Source organism: Raphanus sativus, chromosome 4, assembly GCF_000801105.2.
Source record: "Raphanus sativus cultivar WK10039 chromosome 4, ASM80110v3, whole genome shotgun sequence".
NCBI classification, from domain to species: Eukaryota; Viridiplantae; Streptophyta; class Magnoliopsida; order Brassicales; family Brassicaceae; genus Raphanus; species Raphanus sativus.
Window position 1 is genome coordinate 20,227,526 of NC_079514.1, and position 13,870 is coordinate 20,241,395.

At 34.3% G+C, this 13,870-nt stretch overlaps 2 protein-coding genes across 2 annotated transcripts; both read left to right on the top strand.

Moving 5' to 3' along the window:
• The first annotated feature begins 1,349 nt into the window (after nt 1-1,349).
• On the top strand, nt 1,350-3,851 carry LOC130511170 (zinc finger BED domain-containing protein RICESLEEPER 2-like). Its single transcript, XM_057008043.1, has 2 exons — nt 1,350-3,392; nt 3,516-3,851. The coding sequence occupies exons 1-2, from the start codon at nt 1,350-1,352 to the stop codon at nt 3,849-3,851; spliced, it is 2,379 nt and encodes a 792-aa protein (XP_056864023.1).
• A 3,579-nt stretch (nt 3,852-7,430) lies between these two features.
• On the top strand, nt 7,431-10,942 carry LOC108850065 (probable E3 ubiquitin-protein ligase RHG1A). The gene is made up of 6 exons (XM_018623655.2): nt 7,431-7,600; nt 8,380-9,761; nt 9,841-9,897; nt 9,978-10,082; nt 10,157-10,297; nt 10,380-10,942. Exons 2-6 carry the CDS (start codon nt 8,424-8,426, stop codon nt 10,530-10,532), a joined length of 1,794 nt encoding a protein of 597 aa, XP_018479157.2. The 5' UTR covers nt 7,431-7,600; nt 8,380-8,423; the 3' UTR covers nt 10,533-10,942.
• Nucleotides 10,943-13,870: the final 2,928 nt, after the last annotated feature.

Sequence of the window (13,870 nt, forward strand, 5' to 3'; positions counted from 1 at the left end):
TACCACCGAAGAAGATCTAGCTCCGGCCATGGTGTCTTCATCGATGTTGTTCCTGTTATCTTTTGCGGTTCATGCATGTCACAATCTCACAGGTAAGGAAAGATTCTTGTTGTTTGTTGTGGTTTTTATTGTCGGCACTAACCAATGATTTTATCTTCTTGTACAGGCGCTTCTGGAGTTCTCTACATTGGTCCACCAGCGGAGCTTCTAACTTCTCAGATGCAACGCCGGAGCTTGTATTCTTCTACTATCCACCACCGGAGATTCTCCCTCGCTGGAAGCATGGTCGTCTTCTCCATTGCTCCTCTTTATTTACTTGTTCATCGACACATTCGAAGGTTTAACCTTGCTAATAACTCTTTCAATACTTGTTTACTCTTTCAATTTGTCTATGTGATGTCTCTGGTTATGTTAAGTATCTGCTTAGTGTTTTGTTTTTGCAGGTGAAATAGGGTCAACAGAGGGTCCTGTACTCCTGTTCGTGCGAGCTTGGTGGAGAAAGTGCAAAGCTTAAACAAGTAGGCGGATGGTGGTGGGGGATCTAGCTGCTGTAGGCTCAAAACCCTCTAGAAGGTGTTCAGTTGATGTATGTTTTGGTCGTACACCAGCTAGATCCACCACTGCCACCTGCCTCCTTGTTTAGTGAAGGAGTCAACACGGAGCTTCCAAGATTGTAAGGTGTTACTTAGGCTAGTGTTACTACAAAAGAGATTTGAAAGCTGTGTAAGTAGTCTATAATTCTTAGCTTGATGTAAACTATCCTTGATTCACTCTCTGATATTTGTTTTTGTTTTGTATATCTCGAGATGATGAGTGATTTGTCAACGAAGGAGACTTATGTTGTGAGGAGGAGCTCAATCGGTTATAGCTGCCTTGAAGATGATGGAGTTATGGTGATGAAGGAGATGATGAGTGATGGTGAACAAGGAAGGAGAAGACAAGTACATACAGCAGCTGCTCCAGTATAGCCGCTTTAAGAACCTCAGGTTAGTAAGCTCTTAGTCTCTTAAACGTGTATGTGTGATAAAACAATCTTGTTTAGCTGGATTTGCTTAGGTTATCGGATCACTGTCTTGTTGAGCATAGATATATAGATAGACAATCTTGTTTAGCTAGGTTTGCTTAGGTTATCGTTAGGAATGTGTTTGGTTTTGGTGCTTGTCCTCAAGCAAGTTTAAATTAAATATTATCAAAATTTAAAAAACCCTAATAGGCTAAGTTTTAATTATATTATAATTAATTTAAAAATTTCCAAAATATTAAAAACCCTAATAGGCTAATAGTCCCACGTTCACACGACTTCACCTCAAAAAAAAAACCTAACGCAAAACATCAGAGAAACAGAGACCATGGGATCAAGGAGCGATTCAGAAGAGCAGTTCACGATGGATACTAACTACACTCCACCATCAACATTGGACTTCGCGAGTCAAGCTACTCTAGATGCTATTGCTGCGCTTGAAGGGAACTTTGATCCAAGGGGAGAAGGTGGTGTAACTTCTGATGCTATTGGTGCAAAGACGCAAGCAAGCAAAAGAAAGGTGATGAGCCTTGACGATGAGACTGATGATTCTGATGTTGAAATCACTCCACCACCCCAAACAAACATGCCTCGCAGAAAGAGCAGATTTGGAACAGCCACGGGGAAACCCATGTTGCAGTCCACAATAGATGGTGGCATAGGCTCGTCCTCACAGGCGTGTAGAAAGAAGAAGCATGTACCTGTGAAATCAGTGATTCGGGGAGGGAGAAGGAAGCCATTGAGTCAGTCGCAAAAGGGCAAAGCCAAGGCTACCACTCCGCAAAAGAAGAAGAAGGTCGAGGAGATACCAGACTTTGATGACTCATTGGAGGAAGAGGAGTTGGATGAAGAAGAGGAGTTGAATGAAGAAGAAATCGAAATGGACAATAGGCAAAGATCAGATGTGTGGCCTGATTTCACGGTGGTCCACAAACCGAATGGGACGATGAAAGCTCAATGCAATCATTGCAGGAATGAGTATGCTTGGCATTCCCACTCGCATGGAACCAGTGGGCTGAGAAGGCATCGTTTTAGATGTAAGGTGTATCAAAAGAAAAATAGAAATCAGCAGAAGATCAATTTCGAGGGGAAGCTACACTCTGGCAAGTATGATCATACCGTCTTTCGGCAGATGGTAGCTAAGACGATAGTCCAGCATGATCTACCATACTCGTACGTAGAGTATGAGAAAGTGCGAGAAACTTGGACGTATTTGAATCCTGATGTGCAGACCATTTGTCGAAACACGGCTAGATCAGATGTATATCGACTATATGAAAGCGAGAGAGACGCATTGAGGAGAGACTTAGCTACACTTCCTGGTCGAGTATCATTGACATCTGACTTGTGGACGTCAATAAAATGTGAAGGGTACATGTGTGTGACTGCACATTACATTGATCGGAACTGGAAGTTGAACAGCAAGATCATCACGTTTTGTGCTCTAGCGCCACCACACACTGGTATGAATGTTGCTATGCAGCTTCTTGAGTCGATGAAAGAGTGGGGAATTGAAAAACAAATTTTCTCAGTCACATTGGATAATGCTACAAGTAATGACTCGATGCAAGATATTGTGAAGTCCCAGCTAATGTTGACTGATGACTTGGTGTGTGGAGGAGAATTTTTCCATGTAAGATGTGCAGCTCACATACTTAACCTTATAGTGCAAGATGGGTTAAAGGTTATTAAAGGCGCTTTGCACAAAGTAAGAGAGAGTGTGAAGTATGTGTTATCATCTACATCGCGGGAGGTGTTGTTCGGAAAAGCTGTGGTTGCTGCGAATGTAAAAGAAACTCGGGGGCTGATATTGGATGTCTCGACCAGATGGAACTCTACTTACTATATGCTGCAAATTGCAGTAAATTACCGTAAGGCATTTGAGAAGTTTGAGTCATTTGACAAGCGGGGTTTTACAATGGTGCCCACAGCTGAAGAATGGACAAGAGCAAGTAATATCTGCAATTTTCTGGGGCCGTTTGCTGTGATCACAAAGATGATGTCTGGCACTAATTACCCGACATCTAATTTGTATTTCTATCAAGTCTGGATGATCCATAATTGGCTCCAGAATAATGAGGAAAGCGATGATGAGGTTGTCAGATTCATGGTGGCACCAATGAAGGAGAAGTTTGACAAATATTGGGATGATGTCAGTGGTCTTTTTGCAATGGCAGTAGTCTTTGATCCGCGATTTAAGCTATCAATTGTTGACCATTGTTTAGGGAAGCTTGACATGAGAACAAAAGATGTTAAGGTGAAGAACTTGCGTGAGAGGCTCAGCATTCTCTTTGAGTCTTATGACAAAAACTCGAATCGAAGGCAAACTCCCCTTCTACGGAGCCACGTGAGACGGTTCCACCCAAAACATGTGAGCCAGTGTCCACTGAAATGTTTGAGAACTACACTGTGAGTGTTCTTTTTACAAGTAACTAGTATGTTTATTATTTTTCAGAACTGCAGGTCTTAGATATTTTTCTAAAAACTTTTATAGGATTTTTTTGCATTTCGCAAAGTCAGTGGTGTTGGGAGTGGGAAGACACCTCTAGAAGCATATCTTGATGAACCACCATTGGAAGTTTCCAGTTTTAAGAGCTTGAATATTCTTGACTTCTGGAAAGATAATGCTCATCGCTATGGTGATTTGGCTGGTATGGCTTGTGATCTATTAAGTATTCCAATCACAACAGTTGCTTCCGAGTCTTCTTTCAGTATTGGATCAAGAGTCCTCAACAAATACAGGAGCCGTCTACTCCCAAAAAATGTGCAGGCTCTGATATGCACTAGGAATTGGATCAGGGGATATGAATCATATCAAAATGGTAATTAATCTAGATTATCAAGCATATTTTTTTTTTATGAATCAAAATGGCTTTTACTAACTTCAATATTAATACTTGCAGAAGAAGAAGTATTTGGTGAAAAAAAAAAAAAAAAAAAAAAAAAAAAAAAAAAAAAAAAAAAAAGTATTTGGTGAAGAAGATAAACCCCCATCAGTTGAATCAGCTGTGGAAGTTGCAAAAGTGTGATTTTGAGTTGTTGTTTATTTGACTTGCTGTTTCTTTTCATTTGGTGTTTTTAGTTGCTGTTTTTTTAATGACATTGTTTTAGTACTAGCAGCTTTGAATTGGTGTTTGGTTTTAATTTTATAAACTCAGAAAACAATAGCATTTGGTTTTTTTATGAAATTATGAGTTATGTTTTCATTGCTTCAAAAATAATTGTGTCTTGACTACATTTGTTACTAGTAATCGTAAGAAGTTACAAGTTAGAAAGTTTTGTTTGATGATTTACAGTCTCTTACGAACTTATGTCCAAACATATTGCTGCAGAAATGGCAAAAGAACTTGCGGCCCGCGGGACAGCCCAAAACAATGCAGATTGATGATAGCCCGCGGGACAGCCCGTTTGGTTCAAGACTTCAGGCGGGACGGGACTGGGCCGGGGTTTAGGAGTACCGCAGCTCGCGCGGGACTGGACCGCAATGTACCGCAACTCGATGAGCCCGCTGCGGTTCGGGACGGGACGGGACGGGACGGGACGACCTGTTTGACATTCCTAATATTGAGTAGTTGTCGATTGGGTTGTGTTAATTAATATAGCTGAACACATTGAAAACTTAATTAGTGGGCCTTCGAGTGAATATATATTTTTATTGGACTTACAAAATTAACTGGTTATTGGAGTGGTATGGCTTATTCTGATTGGCAAGAATATTTTGTTTACGTATCAACTAGAGTTTAATCTCCACATTCTTACGGATATTTTTGTCATTTTATAAATTTAGATTTTTATCGCAAATTTTTGAATATATGATTTATATTTTAGTGATATGTATTGTATAAGTATTAAATCTTATTGTTTAGATTTCTTATTACTTTATTAATATATAGTGATTTGTTTTATAAATTTTACTTTTTATTAGTTGTTATTATATTTTCGAGTTTAATACTATTAATATATACTTTCAAATAATAAAATTAAGAATCTTATTCAACATATGATCTTTCAAAAATATATAGCTGTAGAAATAAAAATTTATTAAGAACTTTATTTTTGTATAAAAATATTAAATAGTTAACAAGTATTAACATGTTTAATGGTAAATGATAATTTATTTAAATGAAAACATTTTAAAATTTTTAAATAGTTTAATTTACCAATTTTATATAATCTTTTAAATATAACACAGACTATAATTATAAATTTATTAAAAAATATCATAGACCTTTTTGTTTTATAATAAAATTTAATTGATATAATATATATTATATTATTAATTACAAAATTAATTAATATATTTAAATAAAAAATATTTAGACATTAAGTAAGATCTTGTTACATTTTTTTCTCAACAGATTTGGTAATATAGAAAAAAAAAATTCAAATTTATAGTTAAAATTCATTTATTAATAATATTCTTATTGATTATTATCTCATATTATATAATAAATAAAATGAATCTATTATGACTTTTTATGGTAGATATAAATGGTACTTTTCTTTTAATAGAGAAGATATTTGGTTCACCTGACTTTTGCTTGATTGTTACTATCAAAATTCCATTTTTTGATATTTTAATAGAAAATAAATTAAAAAATCTTTATTGTGAGTTTCAACTTTCACATCCATACAGCATGATGTTTCGCGGACTAAACATTACCAACATATTTCTTCTGCTATATATATTTATATATATCATAAACAATTTTATATTTCAAAATAAAACAGTGAAATTACATTTAATCTTCATAAATTTAAATAGATTGTCTATGAAATATGTTTTAGTATTTACATAATTTCAAACACAAACAATTAAAATAATTAAATTAACTTTAGTTTTCATGAACTATAGTTACATTGAACATGGTTGGGTTTTATAAAATTAAAACCAAAAATTCATTCTGAATTTTCCATAAATAAGATAAAATATGCATGATCAGAATGAAATTGCCACTTAAAGTCATGTCTAAAAAATCAAGTTATGTGTTGAAACCTGATCATTTGTATTTTAGAGTAAAAGGTCATTAAAAGGATAAAAAAAAATTGATTTCAAACAATAAAAATCATATTGACCAAATTTTATAGCTAAACATAGTTACGATTATGTATAACACGATACACTCTCTACAAAACGTTCTTATAGATTTTGTTTCCTAATTGTAAAAACATGATAAGAAGATTCATAAGCTGATAATAGTGGTGGGCGTTCGGGTACCCGTTCGGATTCGGATTAGGTATTTTGGATTTTCGTTCGGTATAGGGATATAAACCCGTTCGGATATTTCTGTATTTTGGGTCGGGTTCGGATCTTTTTAGTTCGGATTCGATTATTTTGGATCGGGTTCGGATATTTAGATTTTAGAAGAAATAAAAAATTTCAATTTTTTAAGTTTCTTGTATTTAAAAGTATAGATTTCACTTAACTGATTTTTCTATTTTTTTATAGATTGAATGATTAATAGATTTAGAGATAAAATTTCAAAAATAAAAATATTAATTTGGCTATTGTTTTTAAACTTTGGATATAACTTTTGTTAATACATGAAACAAAAAGTTTGACATGTATTTTAAATGAACATCAAATTATTCTCTTCATAATTATATATATACTATATGATCTTAAAGTATGTGTAACATCAATATAAATATTTTAAATAAAATGAGAGATGTAAACTAGAAAAATAAAGATAAGTATACATATGTTCGGTTATTTTCGGATATCTATTCGGGTTCGGGTATTACCCGTTCGGGGTTCGGATATCCAATCTCTCCTAATTTAATATCCGTTCGGTTATTTTACTACTTCGGTTCGGATTTCGGTTCGGATTTTTCGGGTCGGGTTCGGGTGCCACTTCGAGTATCGGGTAAAGTGCCCACCTCTAGCTGATAATCTTAGTGAATAGCAGCCTACCAAAAAAAAAATCTTAGTGAATAGCAAATTTGGGTAAAATAATATTTTCTGATGAACACATGTCAACTTGTGTTTATTTTTAGTTGAGCATCTAATGAAATAAAATAAAATAAAATAAAATAAAATAAATAGGCAAGGAAGTCGAAAAATAAACAGAATCAGAAAGCATTACAATTGACCAAAGTTACATGGCAACTAGGCAACAGATGGAAAGAAACCAAATCTGTTTGGTTCAGTTTGGTTCGGTTGAGTTAATTTTTTTCCTCTGTCAACAGTTTAGTTAAATTGAAAAAGAAAAAGAAGAAGAAATAAAAACGAGGGACGTGTGCAGAAGCAAAGGCTAAGAACTTGCCAGCTTGCTGTCTCTTCTTCAACATTATAATTTAAATAAAAATTTTAAAATGTGTTTTTGTTGGTATTCGTTGATTAAGGCTAGCTAAGCTATTGAATTCTCCTCTTTGGAAACTGTTCTTAAGACTGACCCCCCTTCATGACCATTTGCTTTCTTTCTTTCTTTCTTTATTTTTCCTTTTTTCATATAAAAATATTTTTAAGGGGAGAGGGGGTGTGTGATATTGTGAATTATAAACATTTGCCGTCTCTTCCTCTGCCTAATAATCCTATCTTCTCTTTAGAGCTATTCCTCTTCTCTCCGCAACCAAGCGGTACGTTCTCTTCCTCAAGTTTTGTTCTTTTCATTTCTCTCGTCCCCAGATCGATTATGTCTTTTTTTTTTGGGTTTTGATTTTGTCATCTCTGGGTTCTGTTGTCTTTTTTTTCTCCAAACTGGATCGTAATCGGTTTCATCCATTGTAGCTTTGTATTTTGAAGGGACCGATTGTTCTAAAGTTGGCTCCTTTAGATGGGGTTTAAGGTCATCTGAATAGATCTCTATCATCTTTGTCTATTTGGATAGAAAGCTCTCTTCTTACGTTTTATTGATGATATATTTATCATCTTCTGTGATTCTGTCTTGTGGATTGCTTGTCTGAGTCTGACCAAGCGTTATCTTCAAGCTATGGTCTTTCCTTTGCCTTTACCTTGCTGTTTGCTTGATCTTGGGACTTTCTGATACTTAGCTTCTTTGGTTGTTGATTTGTCAACCTCTATAGGTGTCTAATTGATAGTTAATTCAGCTTTTGTGAAGGCAAAGTTGAATCTTTTTTTTGTGTGTGTGTTTGTTAATATGAATTGTGTTTTTCATCTGCTTCTAAGTGTTTCATCTAGTTAAGAACTCATGTGTCACATCTGTTATGAACTGTGTTTTACTATCTATGAGTCAGTGAGCTTTTAAGCTATTGTATGATTTTAATTTGCAATTTTCTTGTATTTACAGTTCTAGGAGCTATGTTTTAGTATGAGAGCATTTGAGTGTGTTTATGACAATCGCCCTTTGTCTCTTCTTTGTTACTGAATGATTTGACTGTCTTTGTTCTTTTTGCAGTCTCTCCGTTAGGCACATTGTGTTGAGTGGTTAAGAAAGTCTCGATGCAAGGAGAAAGGGCCAGTCTGGGCTATTTTTCAGAGGCCTTGAATTTTGAGCATGGTTCAACCTCAAGTAACGGTGCGATAGACCACTGGGAGAATATTCACGGTCTTGGTGATAACGACTTGCAGGACTACATGATTGCAAATTCTGAATCACTCGCAAACTCAGTTTATCCCACCGAGCAACATAGGTTTAGCCTCGGCGAGGAGGAGGCTAGCTCTAGTGGTGGTGGCACGAAGAACAACGAAGCTTCCAGTCATAATAACGAAATAATTGATCTAGACTCTGATTCTGAACAACCTTCTGGCGAAGACATTCAACCTGTTCAGAATGTCAACCTGAATGCAGAGTATATCGAACTCGACGAGGATGTTGATCTGGTCCAAGGGAATAACAGTGTTAGAACAGGTTCTTCTGTTGATGGGCGTCGTGCTTCCTGCAAGAGGAAGGCTATTGAAGGCAGTAGTAGTGGTCAATCTTCTCTAGGTGGTTACCACCACGGAGAAAGCAGTTCGTGGACCCCAGCTTCTACCGAGTATAGTAGGCCTGGAAATGGTCTAAACATATCTGGCTCTTCAAATTTTCTTAGTGTCAGGAGTAATCATCCCTCAGAACATCAAGAAACTGTAAACCCAGCTGCCTTTTCTGCGGGAACTATTGTCAGGCGACTACCTGTCCCTCCATCGCAGTCTAACCTATCAAGACTTGTGCCAGAAGATCCTTTGGAGTTGAGACATGGACAATCTTTAGGTAATGTCTTCTCCCGGAACCCAGACATGAGTAATATGCTACCACCGTTTCAGTGGACCGAGAGCTCACCAGCGGTTGAATCATCCAGCTCTACTGAGAGAAATCTTCATCTAGATGAAAACAGGTCAACAAGTGTTGTAGAGAATGCCTTGTTTAATCCAGCTCCTGACCTCAGGAGTGCATCCGGAAGTCTGAGTATTGCATCATCATCATCATCAGTTTCCAGGACAGGCTCAAGCACAGGTGTTCAACAAGCACCATCTTCTAATCTAGCGTGGACGCCTCACCGGAGTTTACCGCATCACCAAAGAAGAAGATCGGAACTTGCTCATAGGTCATTGATTTCTTCCCTTTCTTCAGATGCTACAAACCAGAGATCTGGTCGTTCGTTGGCTCCTCCTCCTGCCCCTCAGGATGGGCTTGTGCTTCAGCCTGGTGGTGATAATAGCCAGATGCATAATCGAGGAGCGTATTCGAGAGCAGGTCTGTGGCTTGATAGACAAGTGGATAGTTTGGTGGGGGCTCCTCAATCTTTAAGGGCCTTGGCAGCTGCAAGCAGGGGAAGAAACAGACTTATGGTATCCCAGGTCAGTTCTTACTACCCTGATGGTTAACTTGGAGGAGGGTTTTTGTTAAGACTGACAATAAGTTTCTCTTTTGCAACAGATGCAGAATATCTTGGATGTCATGCGGAGGGATCCGAATCATAACTTGAGGCTTGAGGTTAGTTTGACTTGTCTTCTCTCTCTCTCTCTCTCTCTCTGTTGAACTCAAAATAATGTGAATTTGCTTGTTTTGTCCAGGACGTTATGCTTCTAAACCAGTCAGGGATATTTGATGGGGCTGGTGGTGGTATGCATGACCGATATAGAGACATGCGGCTTGATGTAGACAACATGTCATATGAGGTAAATTCTCTTTGTCGGGTCATGTTAGATCGTTGAAACCTCATATCTCCTTTTGTGTGTTCATAAACCTTTAGGAACTGCTGGCACTAGAAGAGCGGATTGGAGATGTTTGTACGGGTGTAAACGAAGAAACCATATCAAACCGGTTGAAGCAGAGTAAATACAAAAGCAGCACAAAATCTCCACAAGATGCAGAGCCATGCTGTATTTGTCAGGTACGTGTTGCTGCAAAAAATCATAATAACAATAAATATATTATATTCTGTATGAATTGGTGAAACTTGGTGGTGGGTGTAGGAGGAATACACTGAGGGAGAAGACATGGGGACTTTAGAATGTGGGCATGAATTCCATAGCCAATGCATAAAAGAATGGCTGAAACAGAAGAATCTCTGCCCAATTTGCAAGACGACAGGCTTGAACACTGCCAAGAAGCGGAAAATAGGATGAATCATAGCTCCTTTTTTTCCTTTTCTTTTTGTATTTGTTTTCTACAATTCAACTTATGAACAAAAAAATGAAAGAAACAAAAAAAAAGACACCCTCAAGCTCCCACCATTGCATTGCAGAGCCTCTCAGCGGAGATTCCTCCACAGGCAAGTTGGTCCGTTTTGTTTGTTCTAGTATTATAGTCTGAGTATGCATTATATGATTTGGCTGGTACAAAGGTTTGTGATTGAAGGGAGAGAGAGAGAGAGGGTGTTGGGCAAATGTTGGGAGAATGTAATTGCTTTTCGTTTCTGAATTGGTATGAATAATTTAATTTACTCATTTGTCAATTAATATTTTATGTAACCATTGAAAGAAGCAGGAAGTCGAGATTTCCTTTGGATAATGATTATATTGAAAGCTTATGGTCTCTTGTCATAGTGGCTCTTTTTTATTTCTGTTCTAGATTTTGGCTTTTCATGAGTATAAATAATTGTTTAAGATAGATTTAAAAGATGTGCTATTGAGACTTGAACTATTACAAACAACTCACGAGTTCCTTTAGCACCCATAAACCAAATGATACTAAAGGCTCTTTCTCAGGTACCATTTCTTCTGTAGTGTGATTTTTCTCTAGTTGACGGCTTAGTTAACAAGTTTCCTATTCCTATCTATCTGCATAATCATTAACCTCAATGGTGAGTGGTCTTTCTTTGCCGACAAGGGTCTGTAGTTTTGGCTTTTTCCTTTCAAATTTCTCTTCGAATATTTTTGTAAACTCAAATTATCCAACTTGCCTATCCTCCCTCGGAAACTTCCTTTCTTATTACTATCACCTTTAATATTACACTAGGTTGAGAGGATGAGCCGGATGTAAAAATTATATATTCAAAGTAGTGATATTCAATCCGGATTTCGTTCCGGTTTGATTCTAGTTTGGTTTGATTTGGATTACAATTTTAGTTTATTTGGTTTTATACTAAAAAACTCAAACTATAATTATTTTTATAACATTTTATCAATTTAATTTTGTATAAATAATAAACAAATTTATTAAAACAGTACTCTAATTTTTAAATATTTTTATTTATATTGTATTAACTATTAAAAATAGTAATTAAATTAAAACAGTTATTATAATTTCATAAGATAAAAATAAAAAGGAATAATAATATTATAATATTATTAAATAACTAAATTGTAGCACAAATGTATGTCAATGAAATTCTTTACCTTAAAGTAACAAATTATTTTAAATTAACGTCTTAAATATCAAGATCATATCAATAAAATAAAATAAACTATGTATATATCCTCAATTATGTTATGTAATTATATATACATATACTACTATGTGTTAATTAATCAATTTATTTGGTTTTATCAATTTATATAGAACCATATCTATATACCATATTTTTTTTAAAAAACATTTGATATTATTAAATCCAGATAACATTCTTTATTTTGGTTCTGTTTGGTTTTAATTTATGCAGTTTTACCAGATTTAATAACCTTGATTGAAAGTACTAGATACAAATTTTTTTTTGTATTTTATACTTACCTGAAAATGATGTTTAAAAGTAGATCTCATCTTTCAAAGTACTAATTTATTATGATCCACGTTTGTCGTATAATAAAAGATTAAAATATATTATTTTAATCATGAGAAAAACATACTTATCTTGGTGACAAAAATTTTGCATCTTAAATATAAATTTCCATATTTACCTCATATCAAATTGTGTAATAATTAGACAATTACTAGAGCTTGATCCGCACGGTTATAAATTTTTTAGTGACATTTTTAAATATATAGATTATTTAGATAATTTAAGTTTCATACAAATTTATCCATAAAAATAACTTGTGTAAATTCTAGATAAGGCTTTAATTTATTTGTAACATTTATGAAATTCAAGTCCAGCTACCTAATAAAAGATATGAAAACAGGAAACTGAAACTAAGTTATTTTATAATACATTACATAACGCATTGCTTTAAGTATATGGTTTATATGAAATACTTTAAATGAAATTTTTTTATTTTTCTTTATTTTTTTTTGTTCAAAAAATGAAATTTTATATAACTAAAAATTATTATATAGCTCAGATTGTGGTGATTATGCTATGTAAACCATTATTTTGACAGGTGTAGAATATATGGAGGAGAAATTATACATGATATGTTGGATGTATATGATTCTTTCAACTATAATTCAGACAAAAGAAAAATCATAGATTGAGAAAAAGAGTACATGATAAGCGAATATATAATGTATCGCTGTTTTCCATAAAAGACAATTTTTTGATAATAATAATTGACAATTTTGCTAATATAATAACATTTATTTTAATTAGCCTGATTTAGGAATGTTATAAAACTACTGTGTTTTATGTCCAATGGCATGTGATTGTAAATATTAAAGAAAAATTAGGGCTAAGTAATAATTGTACTTCAGTTTTAATAGATTAGATATTCGAGATTTAAGCATAAGACTATTAAGTTAATAGTATTTAGTTGTTTGATCTAATAAGGAAACACATCATTTATACGTACCTAAATTACGCATTTTCGATGTGTGTACACTGGTTTATGAAGATTAATATGTTATACACTTCTTATGTGTTCCAATACAAAATATACAGAATATTAGTGCCCTAAATAAAATGGCTACTGAGATTTTATGTTGAAACTTTAGTTGAGAAGTAAGTCAAAACTTATATACTCATGACAATGCAGATCATATCCCTCATATTATATGTAACTTGTATAAACAAATGTTTGTCCTGGGTAAAACAATCACGTGAACATACAAAATCTCCCATATATTGTCGTTTACACAAAACTGTCAGTGTGAAATTTTTTTTGTCTTCATCATAAATGAAAGACAATGTCATCGTGACTTCACTCCGTGATTTTTTTTCTTTTATGCTTGAGTTTGGTTTATCAATTTTCATATTGTATATCACATATCATAAACTTAAATACACACTTCTTATATTTTGAGTTAATATAACTTTCTCTAACAATTGGATTTAGACTTACAAATTATTCAATTTATTCTGATACATAAGTCAAATTGACATCCAAATTAAGTGATACATCATCAAGTCTCTTTCGTAATTATTACAAAATATAGGTTACACATTTTTTAAATGATTCTCAATTAATATATATATATATATATATATATATATATATATATAGGAGATTCAGTCAAAGCATGCTATTTTATTAAAGTGTTTACTGAATATTGCAATTTTAGTCGCAAAGTTTCTTCTTCTCAAATTGACTTGCTACCAAAGGTAACACATAATATTACTCACCATAAAATGGAGCAGACAATGGCAGAGAAC

Bases quoted from the DNA above. Each gene is read 5' to 3' on its own strand.
- LOC130511170 (XM_057008043.1), top strand. From the start codon at position 1,350: ATGGGATCAAGGAGCGATTCAGAAGAGCAGTTCACGATGGATACTAAC. The intron at 3,393-3,515 runs GTGAGCCAGTGT...AAACTTTTATAG, and splicing joins GACGGTTCCACCCAAAACAT to GATTTTTTTGCATTTCGCAA.
- LOC108850065 (XM_018623655.2), top strand. From the start codon at position 8,424: ATGCAAGGAGAAAGGGCCAGTCTGGGCTATTTTTCAGAGGCCTTGAAT. The intron at 9,898-9,977 runs GTTAGTTTGACT...TGTTTTGTCCAG, and splicing joins ATCATAACTTGAGGCTTGAG to GACGTTATGCTTCTAAACCA. The intron at 10,298-10,379 runs GTACGTGTTGCT...TGGTGGGTGTAG, and splicing joins AGCCATGCTGTATTTGTCAG to GAGGAATACACTGAGGGAGA.